The 27,630-nt window shown below is 34.2% G+C and overlaps 3 protein-coding genes across 17 annotated transcripts; 2 read left to right on the plus strand and 1 right to left on the minus strand.

Moving 5' to 3' along the window:
* Window positions 1-388: 388 nt before the first annotated feature.
* On the plus strand, window positions 389-10,010 carry LOC110668068 (alpha-galactosidase 3). Of its 8 annotated transcripts, none has more exons than XM_058151925.1 (16): window positions 389-716; window positions 1,024-1,082; window positions 1,808-1,864; window positions 1,964-1,998; window positions 2,411-2,514; window positions 2,628-2,700; window positions 4,003-4,061; window positions 4,146-4,211; window positions 4,305-4,388; window positions 4,686-4,750; window positions 4,848-4,930; window positions 5,454-5,544; window positions 5,685-5,743; window positions 6,153-6,358; window positions 6,834-6,901; window positions 9,790-10,010. In XM_058151925.1, the coding sequence occupies exons 1-16, from the start codon at window positions 499-501 to the stop codon at window positions 9,804-9,806; spliced, it is 1,344 nt and encodes a 447-aa protein (XP_058007908.1). In that variant the 5' UTR covers window positions 389-498; the 3' UTR covers window positions 9,807-10,010. The 8 variants fall into 8 exon arrangements, with proteins under 8 accessions (XP_058007908.1, XP_058007906.1, XP_058007907.1 ...); XM_058151923.1 differs by having other exon boundaries at window positions 6,153-6,293; XM_058151924.1 differs by lacking the exon at window positions 9,790-10,010 and adding an exon at window positions 7,206-7,466.
* On the minus strand, window positions 7,866-27,535 carry LOC110668066 (uncharacterized). Of its 8 annotated transcripts, XM_021829102.2 has the most exons (12): window positions 27,395-27,535; window positions 27,066-27,197; window positions 22,240-22,369; window positions 21,781-22,089; window positions 20,621-20,800; window positions 17,583-17,675; window positions 10,378-10,560; window positions 10,189-10,291; window positions 9,918-10,103; window positions 8,895-9,409; window positions 8,295-8,799; window positions 7,866-8,212 (listed from the first exon to the last, which is right to left on the minus strand). In XM_021829102.2, the coding sequence occupies exons 4-12, from the start codon at window positions 21,994-21,996 to the stop codon at window positions 8,133-8,135; spliced, it is 2,061 nt and encodes a 686-aa protein (XP_021684794.2). In that variant the 5' UTR covers window positions 21,997-22,089; window positions 22,240-22,369; window positions 27,066-27,197; window positions 27,395-27,535; the 3' UTR covers window positions 7,866-8,132. The 8 variants fall into 8 exon arrangements, with proteins under 8 accessions (XP_021684794.2, XP_058007903.1, XP_058007902.1 ...); XM_058151920.1 differs by lacking the exon at window positions 22,240-22,369 and having other exon boundaries at window positions 9,948-10,103; XM_058151919.1 differs by lacking the exon at window positions 22,240-22,369 and having other exon boundaries at window positions 7,866-8,207.
* On the plus strand, window positions 11,309-13,015 carry LOC131182393 (uncharacterized). Its single transcript, XM_058151929.1, has 2 exons — window positions 11,309-12,311; window positions 12,623-13,015. The coding sequence occupies exon 1, from the start codon at window positions 11,331-11,333 to the stop codon at window positions 12,171-12,173; it is 843 nt and encodes a 280-aa protein (XP_058007912.1). The 5' UTR covers window positions 11,309-11,330; the 3' UTR covers window positions 12,174-12,311; window positions 12,623-13,015.
* Window positions 27,536-27,630: the final 95 nt, after the last annotated feature.

The raw sequence follows: 27,630 nt of genomic DNA on the forward strand, positions 1-27,630 counted from the left end.
TGAAATATGATACTTCAGCATTCCTCAACCCCACCTTCAACTCTTAGATTTAAGCTTTCATTTTCCAGATTTAACCAAATAAGCAGTAAAGAAGACATCAGATTAAACATCCAAGGGTTTATTCATTAAATTTGTCATTTATTTGTAAGCTCTTTTAAGAGGAAGGCTCTCAGTATTCATTATTAACATCAGTCTATAAGATTTTTTTTTTTTTCCAGTATTGCAAATTTTTATTATTTATTTATATTATTTTCTATATTACAATATTATCTAATATTGGTAAACAAGGATTATCCATTTTGATTAATTAAGGAATTAAATAATTGTGTTTTAGAGTAAAAATAATCCAAATGCTGACCTGGCATTTGCAGGAAATGGACATAGCATATTTAGTATCGCAAGCTCTGTTTTTTAATATATATTCTCTCTCTCCGCAAAAATTTTCGATATAAGAGCTTTGAAGAGCAAAAGAACAAACTCGAAGGATTGTATTCGCTCATGGGGAAGAGATGCTGTTTTTTCTCTCTGTATTTTGTGGGTCTTTCTCTATCTTTATGGCTGATTCGAGAGGCAGTTGCAGGGAGAGAAGAGCCTCTGCTGCAGAGCTATGAGAAATGGAATTTTGGGTATAGCAAATCTTTTAGTATGATTTTTGATACTTCCAAGTATGGGATTTTTCAGCTCAACAACGGCTTGGCTCGAACTCCTCAGATGGGGTCTCTCACTCATTCTCTTGCTTCATCTATTCATCCTTTTTTTTATTATTTTTTTTATATCATACTGAAGTAATGTTCTTGAATGAGATTTTTTTTTTTCAAATATTTGGATGTGGTATTAATGGGATCCTGTTGTTCTTGGCCTCTTGGGGTGCATAGGTGTTCAGTTTTGCGTGTGTTCAGTTTTGCGTATGATCAGGGGATTTTTCTTTTTATTGATGCAAGTGTAACATGTGTCAAAAATTTATAGTTTTTCATGACTTTGTTTTGGGTGTTTGATATTGCATTCTTAATCTTATTCTTCCAGATGGAATAGCTGGAATTTTTTTGCTTGCAATATCAATGAAATTGTCATCAAGGAAACAGGTAATTATATTACTATTTTGGCTTTTTGTTGGTATTGATAATGAATTTATGATGTTATTATTTTTGTTAAAATTCACGAGTTAAAGAAAATTGATTTGACTGGGTTCCTTAAGAAAATGGGATGAATACAAAGTGGTTGAATGGCTATGGAAGTAAGTTGAAATGAGAAAGAGAAGGAGAAGAAGTGGAAAGAGCAATTTTGAGCAGAGGCAGGATTGAGTTTGTAATTATTATAATAATTATTATTTTTAATCACAATGATTGAGTTTGTAGTTTGGTTTTTCTTTTCTACTATTTGGGAAGTTTTAGCATCTTTAAAATCTCACAAACACTATATCTATGTTTCCACATCAATGATGAAGAATAAAATACCGTGTGCAGGTGGGTGGATTGTTAATGTGTATTAATCATTTTTAAAACATGTTTTCTTATAGACACCCTATATGCATTACAGTCACTGGATTTTGCTAATCGTGCTGTAAAATTGATGTTTGCTTTATGACATTTACTTTCTGAGAATTTGTTAAAATGTATGACTTTTTGTGCATTTAATATTTGAATGTATTCTTGTATGCAATTTGATCAATTATCACTACTTGTGGACGTACTATAATCTCAATTCTAAATTGGATATAGAGGATCCTAAGAATTAGGAACTTCTTTGTTTACCCATGATAATTAACTTATTTAGAAATAATACTAATGTTCAGTTTTATGTTTGACAGCTGATGCACTTATTTCAACTGGCTTGGCTGATTTAGGTTATGTTTATGTCAACATAGGTATGATGCTCTGGTTGTTTCAAGTTTTTTATTTTTTATTTTTCCTGTTACTTGGCCTTTTTGATTCTCTTCAGGTTTATTCCAATTCATTGGATGCAGATGATTGTTGGTCTTCTGCAACACGAGAGGTACAGGTCAGTTGGGTCCCTTAGTACCATTGAAATTATAGTTCTTATTTTATAATTTATAACAGCTATGACAGATCTTCTGATTTTTGAGGAACTCATTGATATTACGGGTCAAAAAAAAATTCTGCTAGTTTTCTAGAATTACTTTTTGACTTGCCAATGAATTTTCTGCTTTCAATGGGACCAACAATACTGCATCTTCTTTCAATGATTATCTGCTAGTTACAGAGACAAAGTCTTAAACTTCCAAAATGAAATGACTTTTTTACTCCAGAAAGTGTAGAACTGAAAATCTGGCAAAGCTCCATACCCTCCCCTCATTCCTCGCACACATCCAAAAAAAGGGGCATAGAACTGGCAAAACTTTGAAACTATCAATTATGCCAAATTCTTTACTTTGACTCATTTGGTTTCACAGGGTCAGTTGGTCCCTGATCCAAAAACATTTCCATCGGGAATCAAAGCTCTTGCGGATTATGTACATGGGAAAGGCCTCAAGCTTGGTATCTATTCTGATGCTGGGTAGGATAAACTTTTCAGCATTTGTTCTGAAGCTGGAAGATAGATCATTCCTTAGATCACTGCTAATTAGATCTCTACTCACTCTTTGGACTCACCAAACTGCATTTCTATAGGATTTTTACATGTCAAGTTCGACCAGGGTCACTTTACCATGAAAAAGATGATGCAGACTTGTTTGCTTCTTGGGTTAGTTCTGTTACCCTGTACTGAATATTGATTAAAGGTCTATCAATTATGTTATTCTTTATTTTTGCATAGTTTTATGTGCATTGGATACAAATCCTTTCATATTGGTTTTTGTGTTTTGTGTTGTCTTTTGAAGCACACAAGTAAAACCTATCATTTCACAAGCGATTACTAGAAATGTCAAGAGTACAGGATTCATAACTGAAAATCTTTAGAATCATCACCTAATCTCATGATTGAAAATTTGAATGATTTTATTTGTTTAAGATTTCGGATGATATTGTTCTGATGGATGAGACACAAGAAGGAGTCAATAGAAAGCTAGAACTTTGGAGAAGTACTATAGAGTCAAAGGGTTTTAAGTTAAGTAGAACGGAGACAGAATACGTGCATTGCAAGTTCAGTGAAGGCCAAACTGGTAATAGGGAAGGAGTTAGTTTGAATGGAGTGCCCCAAAGTGATCACTTTAAATATCTAGGCTCAGTCCTTCAAGTAGATGGGGGATGTGAGGAGGATGTTAGTCATAGGATTAAAGCTGGATGGTTGAAGTGGAGACGTGCCACGGGAGTTTTATGTGATCGTAAGATTCCCAATAAATTGAAAGGAAAATTTTACTGTACAGTCATAAGACCGGTTATGTTATATGGTAGTGAGTGTTGGGCACTGAAAGAGTCGTATGCATCTAAGATAAGAGTTGCAGAGATGAGAATGTTAAGGTGGATGAGTGGCCATGCTAGACTAGATAAAGTCCGTAATGAGAGTATTAGAGAAAAGGTAGGAGTGGTGCCAATTGAAGATAAGTTGAGAGAAGGGAGATTGAGGTGGTTTGATCATGTGAAGCGTAGACATACGGAGGCTCCAGTTAGACAAGTAGAGCATATTAGGTTAGAGGATAGAAAGAAAAAATGGGGTAGACCTAAATTGACTTGGAGGAGAGTAGTACAACATGACGTAGAAGCATTATACATTTCTGAGGATTTAACCCAAAATCGTTCAGAGTGGAGAAAGCGACTCCATATAGCCGACCCCAAATTTTTGGGATAAAGGCTTAGTTGAGTTGAGTTGTTTGTATAAGATTTAAATGATCTTCTACATGCTATGAATCACATCAAGTATATTATGAACAAATAAGTTTGAAATTCTTCATATTGTGCCCAAATCTGGTTAAGTAAACATTTTGTTATGGGAATTTCAATCAGAACCTGTAATGTATGATTTCTCTTTAGAAGACCTGATACCCTTTGGTTGTAATATTATTTGGGGGCTATTAATTTGAGCTAATGTTTGATGTTGTTCTATCAGGATGTGGATTATCTAAAGTATGATAACTGTTACAATTTGGGCATTGAACCAAAAAAAAGGTTTCATCTGCATTCTCGTCTTATTTATGTTGTCAAACAACCATCACTAAGTACCTTATAATTATGTATTTTGATAATTTCCAGGTACCCACCAATGCGTGATGCTCTTAATGCAACTGGACGTACAATTTTCTATTCACTTTGTGAATGGTAAAGCAGTTACTTCATATATTTCTGTAAGCATCCTATATAGTCCCTATTATTATCAAAGTAAAATTTGGCCCATTTGTTTTGTGTTGATAGGGGTGTCGATGACCCTGCCTTATGGGCTGGGAAAGTTGGAAATAGTTGGCGCACAACAGATGACATCAACAATTCATGGGCAAGGTTAATCATCTTGACCCTAATATATTATTCAAAATGTATATATTATGATAAACAGACTTCAATGTCTGGTTTAAAAGGCCCAAGCAACTTTTGTTCATATCTTATTTACCTACGGAAAATTATGCTATTTAATTGCCATCCCAACTGACAGCCTTGCCACATTTATTATTCATTCTTAAGATGTTGAACAATTTATGAGCAACTTAACTATCTTTTTTCGAGAAGGCGCTGTAAGCAATATTTTTCCCCAACAAGTAGATCATAATACTGATTGATTCTTGTTTCTTGATTGTTAAGCATGACCACTTTAGCTGATCTGAATGATAAATGGGCAGCCTACGCAGGACCTGGTGGATGGAATGGTAAAACCCTGGAACTTTTTGAACATGTAGATATGAAGGCTCAGCTATTTTGTCCCAGCTGTTTTATCTTATTTTCCATCTTATTTTACTGTGGCAGATCCAGATATGTTGGAAGTTGGCAATGGAGGCATGACTTACCAGGAGTATCGTGCTCATTTTAGCATCTGGGCTTTGATGAAGGTCTCTCCTCTGAATTCTATTTCTTTTACTGATGTAGCTTGGGATTTATGATTGAATTGGCAAAATATCCTTAATTTATTATTATTTTTATGCTTTTTCTAATCCAGAAAGATTAACTAGCGCAATAATGACGTATTTATTCCATTTTTTTTTAAGCTAATCAATGATTATATATGATGGAAAATATCATCATAAGAGCTAGTGAAGAAACTATCATGATGTCCATTCCATATATTTCTGGTTAAGGCTTTGTTGAGTTGGATAGAATTGTATGGTTCAGAAAAACCATGCTTATTTTTCCTTTTATCATTTTGACATGTTTCCATGTTGTTATCTTACCCTTTTGTGACGCCTGAATGTTTTAATTGGTCATGAATATGTAGAAGTGCCACTTGTTTAGTGCTCCTTGTGGGTCATGTGGGAACTCTGCCTCTTTTCAAACTTGCACAAGCTTAGCATTGGACATGCAAGCTAAATCTGACCTTTTGAAACCATAATGCTTATTGTGAGCTTAGATGTACAGGCCCCACTTTTGATTGGTTGCGACGTGAGAAACATGACAGCAGAAACTTATGAGATTCTAACAAATGAGGAGGTCATTGCCATAAACCAAGGTGAATTCATGATTCTGATATATCTCTCTATGCAACTTGTTTAAAGCATCATTGTCATGCTTTCTATTTCATGTTTTACCATATTTTCCATTTATCTTATCTGTAAAACTAAATTTACAAGGATTTTGATTCTTTTGCAGACCCACTTGGGGTCCAGGGAAGGAAAGTTTACACTGCTGGAACTGATGGTTGCCTACAGGTCCTGCACTCTCATTTATTTATAATATATTCAATTGATATTACACATTGAGTAGGGATGAATAACTGAATGTTTCCCAGTCATACTGTGTTGCATTATTGTGCATTTTTCTGACTGAAGAGAAAAACCATCCCACCCCTTGCACAGTGCTTTACTAGAAAAGAATTTTTTTGTTTCTCCCATTTGTTGCATCTATGGAACAGCTGCTTTGTGCAGAAGTAAAAACACAACGCTAGTTCTATACTCCATGAAATATCTGGTTCATTAAAGTATATTTGGTAAAATTGCGTTAGTTGATTTTGTTTTAACTATTTGGTAAAACTGAGTTAGTCGATTTTGTTTTAACTTGAAGAACACCGAGTATGCAATTATCTGCTTAACTTATTTCAGTAACTTTGATTATTTCCAGGTCTGGGCAGGTCCTTTGTCAGGAAATCGCTTAGTGGTTGCTCTCTGGAATCGTTGTTCCAAAGCTGCAACAGTTACAGCTAAATGGAATGTACTTGGGCTTGAATCTGGCACCAGTGTCTCAGTGCGAAACTTGTGGCAGGTAAGGAAACTGAATCACATGGAGATTTCGGCAGAGTTTACTGGTATTGAAGGCATAAACAACAGGTTAAGAGACTTATTAGAAACTGTTTCTTCTAGTGTGTCTAAATAGTATCAGTGGCCACTGAATCTGCAAAACTTGCCTAGCATTATCATTGTGGCATCTTACACGGTCATGGTGGGTCTCACACTTTATTCACTTGATGTTTAACTCTTTCTAAGATTATTAGAATCCTTTCAAGTCCTTGCTCTTTAATACAATATTAAATTTAAGTGACTAGAATTTGCCGGCTTTACGAGCTGAATATTGCCATTCCACAGTGGTCTGCTGTACAGTAGTTAACATTGTCACATTATATAAATGGAAGAAAGTATGTCAGATAAACATTGCATAATTTAATAGGTCAATTAAAGTTAGTGAATTGTTTCTGTTTAGAGGACTTATCATTGATCTAATTTTTTAAGTTATAAAAGTTGGCTTGAGCTTTGTATCTTTGTAAACTTGATATTGTGCTTACTACATGATCCTTTGGGTTTGCAGCACAAAGATGTTACAGGAGATGCAGTGGCATCATTTGGTGCTCGAGTTGATTCTCATGACTGTGCAATGTATATCTTTACTCCCCAGTCAGCATCACGCTCTGAATTTTAATTTTGTTCCTATGCATTGCTGTGTGATTCTAGTTCATGGGGGTGATTCCACTCTTGCTTATGCTTCAATATTTATGCATCTAATTTCCTTTGAAGATGAGAAAACTAGAGTGTTATTATAGCATATTGTCAATCTCTAGCAGTTATTTATGTAGAAACTTGGATTGGAACTTATAAAATATTTTTCAGACAATACATAAACAGTAAATTTTAGTGTAAGACATGCTCCTTGGTGCTATTTAAACAATAACATGTGTTATAGGGGTAGATTGGCTTCTGTTGAGTGGCGACAGGTGAACATCTGATTCAATGTTTCCAGCACAGCCGTTCAAATTTCATTCATTTATCCTTTATAAGATATTGATAGATATGGCCATGGTCCGCTGGACTGAAACTGGCGTAAACCAGACGGTTTTCTCTCTTGTAAACCAGGCTGGAATTAGACTAATTGTAATGGGTTCATCTTCATCTTCCTTTGGTTATCCAACATGCTTTGTCCTTTACATCTATTTGATTTCTCGGCATTCCAATATTCACCATGTACATATTTTTAAAAAGGAAAAATTTTGTCTTTGAAGCCTTAGTGAAGGTGTGAACTATTACGCATCAGTTCTCTGCAAGTCTTTAATTCTTATTTTTCTCTCCATTTCCTACCTTCTCTCTCATTTTCTCTTTAAGCAAACACCTCTTCAGTTATGAACTACACTCCAGAATTGATCATCATATTCAAAGAGTTCAGGACCTAACACAATTCTCATACGATCAAGAAAATCTGAGAAACCATTTATGATTGTAAATAAGAAACGGGCAATTGTCACTTTTTACTCTTGTGGGCTTAAAGGGGAACAGAATTTATTTCAGAATTCTATCATAATATCTTCTGAACTGGGTTTTGGCAGGGAACGAAAAATCCTCAAGAAAATTGCATGTAAAACGTCTTTCCTATAATATCTCCTGAAAAGGGACTCAAGAACATTGCATATTAACATCTTTACTGTATAATTCTACAAAATCACCCGAAAAGGGGTGAAAAGGTTGATGAAACTCATCCTCTACAAATGCTTTATGCATTATGCTTTGAGAGAGAAACAAAAACGAAAGTATTTTTCAAGTCACAGAGTAAGAGGTATTAGAATTACTACTACGCAGGCAACTATCTACTTCAGGATAGTGCATCAACCTTTCTGTCCTACTGTTGTCTCCATCTTCTATCTACGAACTCTTTTCTCCTCAACCTTAAAGGGGATGTATTTGTTGTCTGACCCTGCACTGCCAAATTAGTGAAGAGATACATAGAGAATATTGTGTATGGTCTTTAAAAAGCTTAATACACGAAGGAATGATTAAATACCCTTATCTGTCTCCAGGGATTCTTGTTGCTTCAGCTTTCCCATTTTTGGGATAGCTGGCATTATCTCCAAAGTGTTGGGAACTCCAGAATCCACTTGCTTCCTTGCCATTGACGAAGGCAATGACAATGGTGACTGTGAATGCCTGTAAGTCCCAAAATTGATACTTCTTAAGGAGGCAAAGCATTCTCTGGCCTGCAAGGGCTTTACGATGGGCTGACAGGACTGACCGATTTCTGATGACATTGACTTCTTAAGGTAGGGAAGATGAGGGAATTGATCCAGTGAAAGATTCATGGAGCTGCTATTCTCACCCTTTTCTCTCTGCGGTTTGAATTCATCCAGTGAAAGATCAAGGCAACAAACATTCTTGCTCTTATCTGCCTCTGGATCATTTTCAACTTCGACTTCCTTAGCCTTTCGAGACAATTTTACCGGACTACGAGTTAAAGAATCTGGATTCCTGACCCTCCTCCATGATAACAAATCTTTGCAAGGATGATTACTCTGCAAAATTCAAGTGACATTTAATGTTTGGTTTAGAGTGAACAAACCTAGTGATTTTGACAAATCAACGAAAAAAACAACTAATTTAGATATACCACATCAGGTATGTATGTGCCTGTTCCTCGTGACTTCACCATTTCATCTATACCAGAAGTAGTGGCGTATAGGTATGAAGCATAAGGGTGATAGAGCGGCACTCTTGGGACAAATACATTTATGCCTCTTTGAAAAAAAGCATTTTGGTTGTATTGCAGCAACTGAGACAGTATGTCCCGGGTACTTCTCTGTTGGACTTGAGAAGGTGAAGGTGATGATGGTGGACTGATCTGGGGAGAAACAGACATTGAATAATTGTGATACCACTGTCCCTGTAGTAGACCACTGTAGTCATTGTCATAGTGTCCTGTGAGATCAGACACCTCAGATCTTCCAGTGCCAAATGCAGGCACAGGAACTTGTATATCTGGCCTTTCTCCCCTCCCATTCCGATCCAAAGTATTTACAAAAAATTTCTCCAGCCTTGCTCCCATGTTTTCTCCTGGCAGCGTAAGGATTTCCCCGAGTCTTTGAGCCCCATGGGAAAGGGCATATTTTATACGGTGAAAATTTCCTGTAAGGCAAGTGATGGATCATTATGAGCTAAATAGTTTCAAGCACTAGTAACTATGGAAGACTTTTCGTCTTCATCTCCCTAAGATATAAATGAATTCAGAATTTAATTCCATATCTTCAGGTAAAGATGGCTAAAATTGTGAATATGTCTTTTTCTCTCTCATAAGTGTGTGCGTATGTGTATAGAAAATATAGTAAAGCTTTAGAAATTTTTACGTCTTCAAGACATAGAAAATATCTACAGTTTTTTCATCTTGCTATTCAAATATTTCTTTATTGCGACTATAAAGTGATATAAAAATGTCTGTTGCTAGTAGTTGATGTGTAAAGTATCGTCTGACAAACAACATCAAATTTTCTTTTTTAAAATTGTGGCAGGTCCCGGAGAAGAGTAAGAACTCCCATGCCCATACAGGAAGTTTCATATTTGCAGATACTATGCACAAGCTTTTTAAATCTATATTGTCACCTACTATAGCTTCAGTGTGTATCACTAATTTAAGTACCTCTGTTGACACTACGCCCTAAGTTGTTACCGTCTTTTAAAGGATCCAATATGTTGAGATGCTTAATAGGAAATTCATGGCCCCCATTTTCAACTGCTTTTATTGGAATTGAAAATGTCTCTCTGCAGTTCTTCAGGAACTCTGGATTGATCAATAACTCATTCCCATTATTATCTCGTGGCTTGGCTGAAAAGAACACAAGAAAGAGAGGTCTTAAGTAAATGCTTAAACTGATCAAGATGATTTCTCCACATAGTCTAATAAAAATTACCAGCAATTTCTGGAAGGGATGATATTGCAACAGGACCATTAATGCTGACACAATAATTTTGCCAATCGAAAGTGCTATAGTAGTCCAAAAATCGATATAGTACCTGTAAACAGAAGATCAAAGTCAGCTCAATCAATTCATCCGCAGATGTACAGAAAAAAGAAAAAAAATTGAAATTGAAACACTCACTGCTAAAGGACCGGGTAGTGATGAATGGAAGATATTGATGATATATAAGACCATTATTTCTAAAGCATATGTTCCGATCAAGCCATGGTGTGCGCCAAGAATTCTGCTCTCATAAAAGCACCAGGCTTTGATCAAAATAATACTTTGTTTGAGAAGATGATCTTTCCCAATAAGTTGGTCAACCTGAGAAACAGTCAGCAAAAGAGAAATAAAATAGGTATAACATTAACAATAGAAAAGAAGGTTTTGGTTTGACACTATCGCTACGATTCTTTTTTTTTTTCTTTTGCATATATATACACATGCACACTACAAGTGTTTGCTAGCAGTATTTTTATCAAAGTTGTTTATTGATATGATTAAAATTAAAATAAAAAATTTTATGAAAATTCAAAATATTAGACTTATATAATTTCAAAACTAATTACAATTTATTTAGTTATTTCCATATAATAAAAAATTATATGCATGCTGTTTAATTGAATGCTGTTATGAAAAGTCAATCACTATATTTCTGTATATTCTGTATTCTGTATTCCTATTTAGGATTTCTTATTTACGATTTCTTCCTAATTAGTAGAACACAATTATAGGAATCAATTGTATATATATACCCATGTACAGATTAATTGAAATCAATAAGAATTATCTCTTTCTACATGGTATCAGAGCAGGTCATCAATATAGGGTGACTATTTGTTCTCACTACCCAGCTCAGGAGAGACTTTGGCCGTCGACTGGCCGTTTCGACCCCGATCAACATCGCCGGCGTCGCCTCAACCCCCTCATTCCACCACTATGTGCTGTTGCTTGATCCAGTATACCACTAAAGGACTTCTGAGGTTTGGCTCTCAGATCCTATTTCGGTATTTGCTTGATTTGTGATTTTAGGTTATTTTGCTGTTATAAGCACTTTAGATTAGTATTTTGGTTAGTTTTCTTTGTCTCAACAAATGGCAGACAATAAGAATGTTATTTCTGATGTGATTCCGGTGATGACTAAGATCACGGAACACAAACTTAATGGTTCAAATTACCTGAAGTGGAGTAAAACTGTTAGGGTCTATTTGCGTAGCATTGATAAGGATGATCACCTTACTAAAGATCCACCCACTGATGATACACGACAAACTTGGCTAAGGGAGGATGCTCGGTTGTTTTTGCAGCTTCGGAACTCGATTCATAGTGAGGTAATTATTTTAATTAATCACTGTGAATTTGTTAAGGAATTGATGGATTACTTAAATTTTTTGTATTCTGGTAAAGGGAATATCTCCCGTATTTATGATGTTTGTAAGGCATTCTACCGTGCTGAGAAAGAGGATAAGTCTCTCACGGCTTATTTTATGGATTTTAAACGGGTCTATGAGGAACTTAATGTATTGTTGCCTTTTAGTCCTGATGTGAAAGTTCAGCAGGCCCAACGGGAGCAACTGGCTGTTATGAGTTTTCTTACAGGCCTTCCTTCAGAGTATGAGACTTCTAAATATCAGATTCTCTCCAGTTCTGAGATTTCCTCTTTGCATGAAACGTTCACACGGGTCCTTCGTACAGAGAGTACTCAATCTTCACAAACACAAAGAGTGCTCTTATTAGCCGTAATCCAAATGAACAACAGGGTAATAGAAGAGGAAGTAGAGGAGGAATTACAGGCAATAGAAATAATCAGCGTAATGGAGAGGCTAGTTCTAATCAGGACTCAAGAGGAGTCATTTGTTATTATTATCATGAGCCTGGCCATACAAAATATAATTGTCCGCAACTTCAGAGGAAAAATCAGCGATCACAGATGGTAAATATGACAGCAGAGAATTCTACAGTATCTTCCTCTGAGAAAACTATTTTGGTATCTGCAGAGGATTTTGCACAATTTTCCCAGTATCAGGCATCTCTAAAGCCTACTAGTTCCCCTGTCACTGCGATCGCTGAGTCAGGTAAATCCACTGCATGCCTTGTGTCTTCTTCATCCAAATGGGTTATTGATTCTGGTATGACAGATCACATGACAGGTAATTTTAGTCTTCTATCTGCTTTTCAGTCTAATCTCACTTCCTCTACTGTTACTTTAGCTGATGGTTCTACTTCTTGTGTCATGGGTTCTGGAACTACAAACCCGACTTCGTCAATTTCTTTGTCTTCTGTTTTGTGTCTACCAAAATTCTCTTTTAATCTACTTTCTGTTAATAAACTTACTCGTACCTTAAATTGTTTTGTTTCCTTTTTTCTTGATCAGTGTTTGTTTCAGGATCTTACGACGAAGCAGATTATTGGTAGAGGACGCGAGTCAGGTGGTCTCTACATTCTGGAAAATCATGTACTGCGGTCGCTTGTTTGCTCCAGTACCTTAACACCTCTTGAAGCTCATTGTAGATTGGGTCATCCTTCTTTGTCTACCATGAAAAAGCTGTGTCCTCAATTTCAGTCTTTATAAGTACTAGAATATGAGTCGTGTCAGTTTGTAAAACATCATCGTTTGCCTTCTGTGTCTAGAGTCAATAAACGGGCTTCATTCCCTGTTGAGTTAGTTCATTCTGATATTTGGGGTCCTTGTTCTGTTACATCTAAAACTGAATTTCGTTATTTTGTTACTTTTGTTGATGATTACTCTCGTGTTACCTGGTTATATTTAATGAAGAATTGTTCTAAGTTGTTTTCTATCTTTTGAGCCTTTTGTAATGAAATCAAAACTCAATTTAATATTTCTGTGCGCATATTAAGAAGTAACAATGCCAAAGAATACTTTTCAGCACAATTTCAGCCTTATATGACACAAAATGGCATTCTTTATCAGTCTTCCTATGTGGATACCCCATCCCAAAATGGCGTGGTCGAAAGAAAAAATCGACATCTTCTTGAGGTAACTCGTGCTCTTCTTTTTCAAATGAAAGTACCTAAACACTTTTGGGCGGATGCAGTTTCTACGGCATGTTTTTTTATCAATCGTATGCCGTCTTCTGTCCTTAATGGGGAAATTCCTTATACTGCTTTGTTTCCTACAAAATCTTTGTTCCCTGTTGAACCCTGTATTTTTTGTTGTACCTATTTTGTGCGTGATGTTCGTCCACAGATTACTAAATTGGATCCAAAATCTCTCAAATGTGTCTTCATTGGGTACTCCCGGCTCCAAAAAGGGTACCGTTATTTCTCTCCTACTCTTAATTGTTATCTTGTTTCTGCAGATGTCACATTTTTTTAGTCCACTCCATTTTTTCCTCCATCATCTGTGTATGAGAGTCAGGGGGAGGAGGATGATCTCTTAATATATATTGTCCAACCAATGTCTAGTCCTCTCTCACAGCCTGTTCCTTCTGTCTCTAGACCTACTCGACCTCCCGTTGTTCATGTTTATTCCAGGAGATTGGAGATTCCTGACTCAGATCCTCCACCAGCTACTTCGTTGGGAGATCCTGTACCTCATACTGATCATGATTCTGATCTAGACTTACCCATTGCTCTTCGTAAAGGTAAACATTCATGTACTTACCCTATCTCTTCTTTTGTTTCTTATAATCAATTGTCTTCTTGTTCTCGGTGTTTTGTTACTTCTTTAGACTCTGTTCCTATCCCTAATACTGTTGGTGAGGCACTGTCTCATCCTGGCTGGTGTGATGCTATGAAAGAGGAAATGGAGGCTTTAGATGCTAATGGTACATGGGAACTATTGCCTTTGCCCACTGGTAAGAAAGCTATTGGTTGCAAATGGGTATTTACAGTAAAGGTAAATCCTGATGGTTCTGTGGCTAGGTTAAAAGCACGCCTTGTAGCAAAAGGATATGCTCAGACATATGGGGTTGATTACTTTGATACTTTTTCTCCTGTAGCTAAACTTACTTCTGTTCGCTTGTTTATCTCTTTAGCAGCTATATATGATTGGCCCCTGCATCAATTGGATATCAAGAATGCTTTCCTTCATGGTGATCTTCAGGAGGAGGTGTATATGAAGCAACCACCTGGGTTTGTTGCTCAGGGGGAGTTGGGTAAAGTTTGTAGGCTTCGAAAATCTCTTTATGGCTTAAAACAAAGTCCTAGGGCATGGTTTGGGAGATTCAGTGAAGCAGTACAGGAATTTGGTATGCAAAAGAGTAAGTATGATCACTCACTATTTTATAGGCAATCTGAGGCTGGTCTAATTCTCTTGGTAGTCTATGTGGATGACATTGTCATAACTGGGAGTGACTCTGCATGTATTTCATCTCTTAAAATCTTCCTCCAAACTCAGTTTCAGACCAAAGACTTAGGATTGTTAAAGTATTTCTTGGGTATCGAAGTTAAGAAAAGTAAGAAAGGTATTTTCTTGTCTCAAAGAAAATATGTCATCGATCTATTGACAGAGACAGGAAAATTAGGTGCTAAGCCTTGTAGCACACCAATGACTCCAACTTTACAACTGTTAGCAGGGGACAGTGAGTTGTTTGAAGATCCAGAGAGATACAGGAGATTGGCAGGAAAATTGAACTACCTTACAGTCACTCGTCCTGACATTGCTTATGCCGTTAGTGTGGTAAGTCAGTTTATGTCTTTCTCAACTGTTGCTCATTGGGAAGCCTTAGAACAAATCTTATGTTATCTGAAGGGCGCTCTAGGAAGAGGTTTGCTATATGGTAATCATGGGCATTTGAATGTTGAATGTTTTTCAGATGCCGACTGGGCTGTATCTAAGGTTGACAGGAGGTCAACTACTGGATATTGCGTTTTCATTGGAGGAAATTTGGTGTCTTGGAGAAGCAAGAAGCAGAGTGTAGTTTCTCGATCTAGTCCTGAATCCGAATACAGAGCCATGGCACAATCAGTATGTGAGGTAATGTGGATACTTCAATTACTAGATGAGACAGGTTTTAAGACCTCCCTGCCTGCGAAATTGTGGTGTGATAATCAAGCTGCTCTTCATATTGCTTCTAATCCGGTGTTTCATGAGCGGACCAAACATATTGAGATTGATTGTCACTTTATTCGTGAAAAGATTCAACAACAGATCATCTCAACAGGACACATCAAAACTGGAGAGCAGTTAGGAGATATTTTCACAAAAGCTCTGAATGGAGCTAGGATTGACTACATTTGTAACAAGTTGGGCATGATTAACATCTATGCTCCAACTTGAGGGGGGAGTGTTATGGAAAGTCGATCACTATATTTCTATATATTCTGTATTCTGTATTCCTATTTAGAATTTCTTATTTAGGATTTCTTCCTAATTAGTAGAACACAATTATAGGAATCAATTGTATATATATACCCATGTACAGATTAATTGAAATCAATAAGAATTATCTCTTTCTACAAATGCCAAATCAACATTAATAATGAAATATATATCAAAATATTTATTTCTTATATTTTGTGATGAATTGAATAAAAAGCAACCTCATAATAAAAAAATATTTTATTATAGAATTCAATCATAAAGAAAGCTACTTTATTTATATGAATATATGCCCACTTTTAATTCTATAGAGAAAGTGTATTTAATATTTGTAAAAATAACATATGATATCACTTAACCACATTATTAACAAACCAAAAATTATGAAATTCCATCACAACATAATCAGTTAAATTCACTAAATAAATTGTCAATCATAAGAGATATCATTTGAAAATTTAATAATCATTTCTTACTTAAATGCAATTTTCTTCAGAATAAAAATGGTAATTTATATTCATTATTGTTTTAAAAATATTATCAATATTCTTTTCTTTTTTGTCTTTTAATGTGCAATAACTTTAGAAAAATCTAAAGAAACATTACTATTTAAAAAAGAAAGTTAACAGTTTAAAAAACAAAAAGGAAGAGCATAAAAATATTATTATGAAATGAAGATTTTATTTTTCTTTTACTTTGATGCAAGTGTTGATATTTCATCAATATAATGATAATTTACAAAATAAAATTTATTATATTAAAAAGAATAATGCTCAAATTGTTTTAATAACTATAATTTAATTAGAACAGCGCTGGAAGAACTAAAATAATTTATTATAAAAATAGAAAATGCAAAAAAGAAAGCAAAATTTTTTGAAAGTTACCAAAAAAAAAAAAAAAAAAAAAACTGAGAAAAGAAGAAGGGGAAGGGGGCTGAACACCAGTGCCAGGGACGTGTGATGTGTTTTGTAATTAGGTTTGAGTCTTGGAGGGTAAAATGGTCAAAACACTGTTCTTAGAACAGTGATATATCGATCAGTTTAGTACAGATAATAATATCCTCACAAGCATAGCAGTGCAGTGGGCATGAAATGTACCAAAGTAATGATGCAAAATTCACAAAAGCAGGAGTTTGAGTTCTCACAACTTGTATGTGTCTCTATATATCTCTATATGTACATAATTAAATTTCTATTGCTAGCAAAAACTAACAATTTTCATCAAAATTTTTTTTCTAAAGTATTCCAAAAGAGAATATTTTACTCTCACAGCATACAGAAGCAACAATGGAGGTTAAAAGAGTGGAACAAAAAATGTTTACATACTGCCCCTTTAACCATGTACCTAATTCTCTGCCATAAGCTCCCAGATCTCACTCATCTTGCTGTTCTATTGTTACGTACAGAAGGAAAAATTATAGAAATAAGGAAAGGAATATGTAATTGGGCTAGTAGAACATATTAGTATTGTGGAGGGAAAGTTTGTTAGGTCTATTGAGTAGTTATTAATTATTTTGGAGGGAAACTATGAGTAGTGACAGCTGTTAGTGTTAAAAGCAGTTATTAGGGAATTGGAGGGGAATCTGATACCAATGTTTGCTAGTAGCCCTAACAGTAGATATTCCAGAGAAGAAAATAGAAGAAATAATAGAATAGAAGAGAGAGAGAGAGAGAGAGAGAGAGAGAGAAAGAAGAGAATTTTAGAGAGAAGATAGAGAATATTATTGATCAGAATTCAGAATGCTTAATACAGGCATTTCAACTCCCTTTTGTAACATATGCCCCTCCAATTCTCTAATATTTGCTCTTAACACTAACAGCTGTCACTACTCATAGTTTCCCTCTAAAACAATTAATAACTACATAATAGACCTAACAAACTTTCCCTCCATAATTCTAATCGGCTCTACTAGCCCAATTACATATTTCTTGCCTTATTTCTATATTTTCTCCTCCACATAACATCTATCTCTTCCAACATTAACACAGATTATTACCAGTATATTCATTCAGGAAGGCAAATTACTCCATAATTTTAGACCTGAGGGAATGTAGGATCATACCTGCTCCAGAAAGCAAAGAGCGCAGAGCCCTGCCAATTTATTGAAAGAGATGTCAACTGATATATCCTTCACGCAGCATTTTACTATCTTAACCTGCCATAAAAAATTGCAACATTGTAGATTAGACAATGATCGACTTTGTTATGTTCAACAAAAAAAAAAATTATCAAGCATCACTTCTGTTACCTGAGTTGCACAAATAAGCATGCATCTAGTCTTAAAATGTACAAGTGCTATAATTGTATAGAATTTAAATGTAATTGGTACGACAAGTGCTATAATTGTATAGAATTTAAATGTAATTGGTACGACACTGAATCCTATATCTACACATACAAATGGCCTCCTTTTGCATAGGCTTACACAAACAAATTATGGATATACTTCTTCTCTCTCCAGTTTTTTCTGCAACATGACATCATTGAAAGCTCTTTTAAACATCTTGGGTTTGAATTTGAACTTCTAGTGAATTTGGAAAGGGTTGCAAATTCTAGACAACCTAGCATGACGAGAAAATGTGAAGAACCTGTATTCTTGATTGACATTATTACTGCATTTCCTGTCTCTTATAAACTCTGTTAAACATCTTGGGCTTGAATTTCAACTTATCGTGAATTTGGAATGGGTTGCAAATGCTAGGCAACCTAGCATGATGGGAAAATGTGAAGAACCTGTATTCTTGATTGACATTATTACTACATTTCCTGTCTCTTATTTTGTTTTGTTTTGGTTTTTTTTTTTTTTTTTTTTTTTTTTTTGGGGGGGGGGGGGGGTGTTTTGGGTTAGCAGGAAACTAAAATTTCCTTTATGATGAGGAAAAGGTGTTAAGAGGCAAAGTTTGCAATAAAAATAATTGATTAGCTAGACTGTTATGTTTTTGTTTAAATAGATTGAAGAACGGAAATTATTTTTGTTCATAAAAAATCTGGCTTCTTAAAGTCGTTGCTAACTGGAACATAACATAGCAATAATGGACCACTGAATTCCAGAGAACCTTAAATAAAAAATTTACAATTGCATTTTGCAAGTTAAGCTTAGTAAAAGCAAAGTTTCGACCGGAAATAAATGCATAAGTGAAGCCTTAGTTGACTTATTTCTTGGATAAACATAATAACTGGAATAGGAAAGGAAATGAAGTATGACATTTGTGGAGTACATAAAGAAACTAACTTCTTGAAACCTTATTTGGAATATAAGAGTTCATATGAACATGAAATATTATTTAAAATGACTACAAGATACTTTACATTTGTAAGTTGATAAAAACAAAACTCAAACAGTGACTGCTACTACTTTCTCATTACTTATAGTCAAGTGAGACTATTAACTATCTAAATGGGTAAGATTGTCTTGTTTTACTTAAGAACAGTTGGATTGGTAGAATCAATATTTCAAATCAGAATATTCCTTAACTGGAACAAACATTCCAAATTGACAATCGCTAGGGGTAGAGGGCTTAATGGTATTTTTATTTCAACTAGAACTTTTAGTAATAAATAACTCATAGTTCAATGAGATATGTGATCAAAGGCTCTTTTATGCACATTTAATGACAAATGAAAACTGGTTTCGCAGAGAACCTTTTTAAAATTATAATATTTTTTTTGCAAACATGAAGAAGTCATATCCTAAATGATAATAATAAAAGAAGTTCATAGGAAATTGCTACCGCTACTTTTTTGTTGGAATAGAAGAGCAAGTCCCTATCCAATAGTTGTTCTAAACACCAAATGCAGCTAATGGAATGCTTTATTAGTTATGAAGAAGCCATCTATCACCCCAAATTTATAATAAATAAGGCCATTTCAGCCTCAAGCTATAAAAAAAAGTTATAATTTTTATTTTCCTTTTGTTCTGCAGTCAGATAACAAGTTAGGGAACAGTTTGAGAATTAGACCTCATTGATTGGAATTGCCATGTCTGCAATGGAATTCCAGATTTCTCATTAATTTTTTCACCATCTTCTCAACAAAAATGAAGGACTAGCATAAATTATGCATATTAACTATCGTGCTAGCCCACAATCTAACTGCTCAAGGTTTTAAAGTGATTAGCTGCTTAAAATGATATCAGAATAGAAAGTAAAGCCAGTGCAGAAACTTCTGCACTGATATTATGTTAAACAACCAATTATACCCAAAAGCTTAAAGCTACTAAAACTAGAGTGCGCTACAATATTCTACTTAACAAAACTTACTACCCACAAGGTAGACAAATTTATATACAAAGTTATTGTCTGTGAAACAAATGAAGCATTGCTGAGATTCAAAAAAATAGCCCTTAAGTATTTATTAATAAATGAAGGACATAGTGTGAAAAAAGATAGATAGATACAGTAGTCACTCAACATTCCAATAGAGGCATATGTAGTCCCAAGAGGACTGAGTCCAAAAACTATCCACAATAAAATTTTTATTTGTGTCAGTGAATTAATTACATTAACAAATTAGTTGTCAACCTATGCAAGAATGGACGAGATGACTAATGACCTAAAGATTAACTAATGAATAGAAAGTAGTTACTGAAAATTTCTAGACGAAGAAAAAGTATATTACACTAGTTTTAAATGATCAGTTTTGCTTCTGGTTCAAAATATTTAAATCAGTTTACTAAACATACTCTCTTTAGAAAGAATCCAAAGAAGTGTCAGCATCCTCACACTGAAGCCTTGTTAACAAATGTAACAACCTTTCATTGCATTTGTCGGCATCTAGAGCATTGTACGTATCATGGCTCATATTCTAAAAGCAAAGAGAGCAAGTGTTTAGGTCAAGAAAAACTAATCAACCACCTAGGTCAAGTGTCTTTGCTCAAAAAGAATACCATACTCAATTAGTGCAAGAGATTCTTGTTTTGGGAAGAGAGAGTAGAGAGAGAGAGAGAGAGAGAGAGAGAGAGAGAGAGAGAGAACAACTCATTATGTTATTAATTGAAACAAAAGGCAACAGAGAACAACTACCAAAGGAATGTGATTATATATATAGCGGGCTACCAAGTCATGAATTCACAACAGAAGCATTAAAGTCAAGAAAGTTAACCTTTGCTTGAATATATTGCACATTTTTTACTTCAGAATTGGGGTCCTGCTCTTTATATTTGAGGATATTGCAGACTTCTCTTGCCAAATCCTCTTCCATGTTTTGTTGGATGAGGGCAGTTAGATCAATATCTCCGTCAGGAAGATAGGTTTTCAGTGGTACCGAACCAAATGAAAAGACCTGTGAATGTGCATGACAATGCAAAACAACTTGAAGTTAATTTAAGGTCGATGTAATACGCCTTCAATAAACTGACCATCAAAATTTCTCAGCAAAGCCTTTACGGGCAAATGCAGTCAAAGTCAAAGTGGTTCCTCAGATCCCGGGAATAAATCTTCAACTGAGTGGGATCAGTACTCAAATTTAAATGAGGCTACGCGAAAAGCTCCAGAATGCCACGTACTGTCAATCTAAAAGGTTAAAGAAAATACTCGTACAAAATTACTCTTAAATCCTCTGATTCATCATTTTCACGTCATCGTTTTCATGTGGCACCTGGGTCAGGCTATCACAGAATGCCACATGACGATGCGTGTACAAGCTTAAATTAGTTATTCCCCCATAAACTAGAAAAGTTCAACCAGTGACCAAATCTCAGTTTTAAAGTGAAAAAACGAGTTTTCCCACCACATACAAAAAGTGGAAGCAGCCACGCTACGAGTAGCAGGGAATAGGCACAAACTAGGTAACAGAAGGAGATACGCAAATGCAATGAAGGACATTTACTATCCAAAATCTAACTAAATTCCCAGTGCAAAAAAGTCAGAGAGACACATTTAGTCATCCTTTAGAAGAATAACTGCCCACAGATGAACTACAGCAGTTCAAATCCTTATGGCTCCAAAACATGAAGTGAGTCCTTAATAAGAAACCCATATCACAAACTGGTTTCTTTGCTGATACAGAAAGAACTTGTGAAAACAAACTTTCCTTGAAAACAACTTCAAAAAAAAATTTATACAAATATATTGACAAGAAAGATCCGCAATATACAAACCCCCTTAAGGCAGTAAGTGAAAATCTCTATGGTCAACCCCATTATAAGAAAAATGGAAATTACATCAAAGAAATGCAAAAAAAAAAAAAAAAAAAAAAAAGAACTGTATCCAATACTTCCTCTAGAAAAGAAATACATAAAAAAGAGGGTGGGCAATTCGCACCTCTGTTGCACAATAACCCTTAATTAACCTCTGAATATAATCAATAACCTCCTTCCTCTTCTGCTCAGAAGCCATAGCAGGTTGAATAATCCAAAGTATCTCTTGGGTCCTTTGCTCAGCCATTAACCATAGCTCAGGATCAATTGACAAGGGGTATAGATCAAGTGAAGAGATGGAAGAGGAGCAAGGAGACAAACTTTCTTGAAGATCTCCCATAATAAAAAGAAGAGCTGAATTTTCAGTTCCTGAAAAAGAAACTTCAGGATCCCTCACCACTGCAATGCCCCATTGATATTTCCTCAACTGACTCTGTACAAATTAGTACTGGAACATTAGGCAGTTAGAAATAAGATTTGTGAATTAAGCAGAAAGAAAAACAAATTCATTAAAGCTGACATGGAGAATAGATGAGGAAGAACATGATGACTAGAATACACTGATAAAACAGCAGAAACCCACAATATCCCAAATTGGCACCAAGTTGAGAACAAAATCAGCTGCTTGGTGCTTTAGAAGTAGTTGAAAGTACTTTCATATTGTTCACAGACTCCAACACTGTTTCCGTCATTTTCTGAAAGTTTTACAAGCCCTTTTATACAAAAAAAGAACAGTTATGTTCTACAGTTAGTAAAAAGGGATCAGAAATAACCATAAACAAAATATTGGGATTATTTTGAAAAAGCAGGATATTTGGGTTCCTCTTGGAAAAGGAACAGGGGGTGAGATTACCCTTTTCACATAAATGAGACTAGATTTTAAAGAAAAAAATTAAAGGTAGGAGTCTACAAACATGGACAACAGTAAGTAACAAGGACAGATGTGATATTAACAAGGAAGAAAAAGGGAACTTTCCATTCCCCCACCCTATCTTCTCTTTTAATTCAAGAAAAACTCCAGAATTGGATCAGTAGATGAACATAAGTGAATGTCAAAGAGATGAATTTCAAATGAATACATTCTGCTGTTGACTGGAGTCTTGTTATCCAGTAGAAGATGTTAGAATGAAGCTTCATGGCCCACAAAAAAAGAGTCTTGCCTGTCAAAAATTGGCAGAGATTCTCTTGACAAAGTGGTTTCGTCTTCATTAATGGTCCAACACATAATGCAAGACAAATTGCAATAAAATTAAATAGTAAAGTTGTGTTTCCATATTTGCACATACCGCAGCTAGTTTTGATGACAATCAATTTTTAGCTTTTTCTACTTCTAGCTTCCAAATCCTCATCTTGTGTGATTCGAATTAAATAGATAGGTAAATGTGGATAATCTCTCCATTATTAAATGAAATCTTAGCTCTATTCCAAGATATGACCTAGTAATTTCATTTATTGCATAAAGAGTTAAAGACACATTGGTTATTTTGCCCAATGTTGTCATATTCTGGGAAAAAATGTCAACTGCCTTGTACAAAAGCTTTTATAAAATGCGCTGAGCTGTTTGAGAAAGTTCAAAATCATTCTGGGATCCTGGTATTTACCAAAACAAGAGGCTATAAAAGTCAGAACTGGATTCATCTGTAATTTTTAGTCATTTCTATAGCTCAGTTTATTTCAATGAATATATATTCTAGAAATGTCAAGAAAACTTGAAATTTTTGCTCTATGGAATCATATTTGTGAAGCATAAGTGATAGTCACAGAAATACAGATCTACAATATGTTAAACATAAGTCAGATAGCAGACCAATCCAATAAAAGCAGAGAAACAAGACATAAATGAGGGCCTTTCCTCTTATAAGATTTTTTTTTTTTTTTCAAATCATCCAATTTGCAAGACGGATAGACTGGATTATAACTTTAATAGTTTGGTTATCCTTTTAACCAAAAAGTTTAAACTAGAGAATTCGAATCCAAGTGCATCCAATTGTGAAGATGGATCCTACGGTCCTTACAACACAGTCAAAAACACATCTTTAGTCAAAATCTCATCTTTACTGCAAAGCTTGTCATGAAAATAAACAAGCAGGTTTGAAAAGGTAAAAAAATTAGCAACAAGAATCCAAGTGTGCATAACCTGAGAATCGCATTGCCAATGTCACATTATCTAAATGAGGAATAAAATTTGAAGGTGAAAATATAAACAAAGAGAAGGTATACTTATCATTTGCAGGTGATCTGAGCTCTATATGTTTGTCAATTACGTAACCTATTATAAATAACAAGAACTAGAGGCCAATCGTTTGGATGAAGAAGCTCCCTAAAATTGACAAGATGCCCTCAAGATTGCCAAACCAATTAGTACAGTTGTAAGATTTTACAAGTTATAACATAACTCTTTCTAGAGGAGCGCAGAGTTCACTAAAACCTTGAATATTTTGGTTTAAGAATTTTTTTAAAACCAAAACAGAACATTGAAAAATATTAAATTAAGCTAAATTAAATAATACAGGCTTATGGCCCTTAAAACTTTTTATTTTCCAAAAGTACAATTAAATTCCTAATATGAATTATTTCCTAAAATGTCTATTCCCTAAAATGCAATTTCCTAAAAATGAATTAGTCAACCAAAATGCATGTATTACTTACTAAAATTACAAATTATTTTATTTTATTAATATGCCTGCCATTTCATAGTCTCCTCAGTGCTTCAGGATTCTTCACTATCTAGTGATATTTTCATCCCAGGGCTCTTCGCTGTCTCTACAAAGCATGTATTCTAGGGGTCAAAAAATAGGTGTCCACAAACATGTCAAAGTGGTCAAGTTCAGTTAAATTGGTTTTCATTGTTTTTACCAAATTCAAGTTACTTTTCTTTTATTTGGACGAAATTCAATTTATTAATTTAAGCCCAAATATCATTTGAAACTAAATCATGGTTTCTTTTATAGCACGTTTTAAAAATAATTAAAACTTAACAAATAAAACTCTAAAAAGTAAAAACTGAAAAAATAAAATCATGATGTCGATTACAATGTAAAACCCACTAACTATGGTACTATTTACTAGACTAAGTGCCCATTTTGGCATTGTGGTTGGAGTGCCAAAAATGCTTTTTAGAGAAAAAAATAATAAAAAAAATCACCATTTTAGACGCCATTGAAAAAAGCATTTAAAAAAAAGTTATTTTGTTAATTTAATCTTCTTATGATTAAAATTTATCAAATTTAATCTTAAATCATTTTCAAATACACTTTAACTAATATATTTAAAATAATATTTTTCTCAACAGTAATGCCAAACAGACTTTAGAAATAAACGACAATTATTTAAAGAAACATTACCCAACAACATAAAGAATCCATTCTTTTACTAAAGTTAGCATTATAGTAAAATCTAAGGTTTTGAATAGCAAAATTGAGAATGGCAAAACGGTATCAAACCAAATCAACCCTATCATGAATTGTTTTGAAAAATTAGTAAAATGACTCAAATCAACATAAATGAAGAATTTAAGCAAAAATCATTAAAATCTTGTATAACTAATAATTTATAGGAAAAAGGACTCAAAGAAATAAATATTTCACTAAAAAAACTTATTTTTCAAAAATTAGATGTTTATACAATGGGTTATAACACTAAATTATTACAAAAAAAAAATGATAAAAAAAAATAATACATAACCTAAATACGAAATTAAAAGAAATCAATTTTCAAATAGTTTGTGTTACAAACCTTCATTTATATATAAGGATAAAAGTGTCAATCCAATTATGAATTTAAATGGAAATCAATTTAGACATTATACTAAAAAGAAAATTGGAGAGAGAGAGAGAGAGAGAGAGAGAGAGAGAGTGAGAGAGAGAGAGAGAACGTTTTCTGTTCAACAACAGCCCAACCCCCTTTTTTCCCTTCTCTTTCTCCTTTTGAGAAGCAAGATGGCATGCTAGGCATGCCCCTCACTCCCCCATTCTCTCTCCTACTCCTCCTCCTCCTGCTGCCTTTTCTTCTTCGGGAAATCTAGAAATCCAAATGCCATTATCCTCCCCTTTATCTAGTTCACCCACTAATTCACCCTTCTCTTTTCTTTTCCTCCCCTTCTGCTGCTTCTCCTTTGCACAGCCATTATGGCTATTATATCACAGTGAATCATTATAGTTGTTTTAGCCAATAAAACTATGTTTTGGTTTGATTCCAAATTCTCATAATCATAACTGGAAATATTGTATCCAATAGCCAAAACACCGATATGTTAAATACCAGCTGTTTTTTTAAACCCTTGGTACCACATACTCAAAATAAAATTGTAAAATAATAATAGACAAATTCTGCAAACAAAAGGATCTTCTACCAAAGAAAAAAAAGGGAGACAAAAGTGGAATGAAGTCTCTAAAAAAAAAAAGAAAAAGAAAACTTATTATGTTTATAAATCAGAAACATAAATAAAATGTATATACTATATGATACATATACCCGTTAACCATGTTATATACATCTTTCACTCATTTTGATTAATTGCAGTTTCAAATGATAAAAACTAAAATTGAACTCAAATAAGAAACAACATATATATATATATATATATATATACTCGGCTAACTAATTTTTTTGGTTTGGTTTTCTCACTTTCAAGTAGGCAGTTTTATTTTTTTGGTTTTGCCAGCTGAGCCCTAATAAATTAAAAAAGCAATATCTATATGTTTGTGCTATCATTTAAATCTCTGAATATGAAGAATTATTTCTAAATGCCTAATATATAATTATTTCTAGGGTTTTAATTTTGTTTATTACTTATCACTTTTAGCTATTATGTCTGATATAACTTTAAATGCCTAGCTGATTTGAAATAATCATTTAAATCTCCAAATATGAATAATTATTTCTAAATGCCTGATATAAAATTATTTCTAGGGTTTTAATTTGGTTTATTACTTACTGCTTTTAGCTATTATGTCTGATATAACTTTAAATGCCTGGCTGATTTGAAATAATCATTTAAATCTCCGAATATGAAGAATTATTTCTAAACTTGATTTTAAGATTGAAAATGGAGGTTTTAGATATACTCTACTTCCAAGACATTAATCATATATTCTATTGCCAGCTTGTATTGGGTAATGGGTATTCAGAATCCTAGAATTATAAGATTTTAAGACTTAACTGGGGAAATCAACAATCATAATTGGAGTTTGTAAGTTCTTGCAAAAGCTAAATATGATTAATTGGTTGAACATTTATCAAGCCAAAGCTCTAAAGAGAAATGATTGAGACTTGAGATACATCAGAGCTCAAGTAATAAAAAAAATGAAACCAAATCAAAACCGACAAACGCCAAAACAATCAACTACATGGCTAACTTCTATTTTTTGATATTACAAGAAGAATATTTTTAAGGAAATCCCTTCTTACCTTTCCAAAAAGTAAGTTGATTATGATGCCGCAAACACAGATCAATTAAAGCCTGCTCTGCGGTTCAGTTGAATAACCATTGTGATTACCAATCACTGTATATTGCAACCACTGTGCTACACTGGAACTTTCCTAAAACGAGCCAATTCCAATTTCAGAACAAAATCACCCCTCTTTGCTAGTTTCCAGAAAAGACAATGCAGAATACTAAAATAGATAAGGTTATAAAACGCTAAAGAACAGGAAACGAAACCCAGAAAATGCCACGTTACATTCATGTCAATCAAAGTATGGGAAAATCTTAAAACTTTGAATGACGAAGCTTTTACCTAAACGAGTGACAAACTGGCTTGGCTCTCATCTTTTGCTTTGCCTTGCTATTTTGCTTAATTTTCAAATATCTGTTGGTTTCAGGAGACTGAAGCAGGCACAAAGGCACCATCTTTATCATAGTCGAAGAAAAAAAGGAAGTATTTTAAAACTAAAAAACCCCTAAAACCCTCACAACGGGACTCCAAACACAAAACCCAGAAGCGAGATAAACCTTAACGCCTCTCAACCACCA

Source organism: Hevea brasiliensis, chromosome 8 (assembly GCF_030052815.1).
Source record: "Hevea brasiliensis isolate MT/VB/25A 57/8 chromosome 8, ASM3005281v1, whole genome shotgun sequence".
Lineage (NCBI taxonomy): Eukaryota > Viridiplantae > Streptophyta > Magnoliopsida > Malpighiales > Euphorbiaceae > Hevea > Hevea brasiliensis.

Excerpts from the sequence above, each read along its gene's own strand:
- LOC110668068 (XM_058151921.1), top strand. The coding sequence starts at position 499 with ATGGGGAAGAGATGCTGTTTTTTCTCTCTGTATTTTGTGGGTCTTTCT. Across the intron at positions 4,062-4,145 it reads GGCATTGAACCAAAAAAAAG|GTACCCACCAATGCGTGATG; the intron begins GTTTCATCTGCA and ends GATAATTTCCAG. Across the intron at positions 4,212-4,304 it reads TTCTATTCACTTTGTGAATG|GGGTGTCGATGACCCTGCCT; the intron begins GTAAAGCAGTTA and ends TTGTGTTGATAG.
- LOC131182393 (XM_058151929.1), top strand. The coding sequence starts at position 11,331 with ATGGCAGACAATAAGAATGTTATTTCTGATGTGATTCCGGTGATGACT.
- LOC110668066 (XM_021829103.2), bottom strand. The coding sequence starts at position 21,996 with ATGGGAGATCTTCAAGAAAGTTTGTCTCCTTGCTCCTCTTCCATCTCT. Across the intron at positions 20,801-21,780 it reads AGGGTTATTGTGCAACAGAG|GTCTTTTCATTTGGTTCGGT; the intron begins GTGCGAATTGCC and ends GCACATTCACAG. Across the intron at positions 17,676-20,620 it reads TGCAATATATTCAAGCAAAG|GTTAAGATAGTAAAATGCTG; the intron begins GTTAACTTTCTT and ends TTTTTATGGCAG.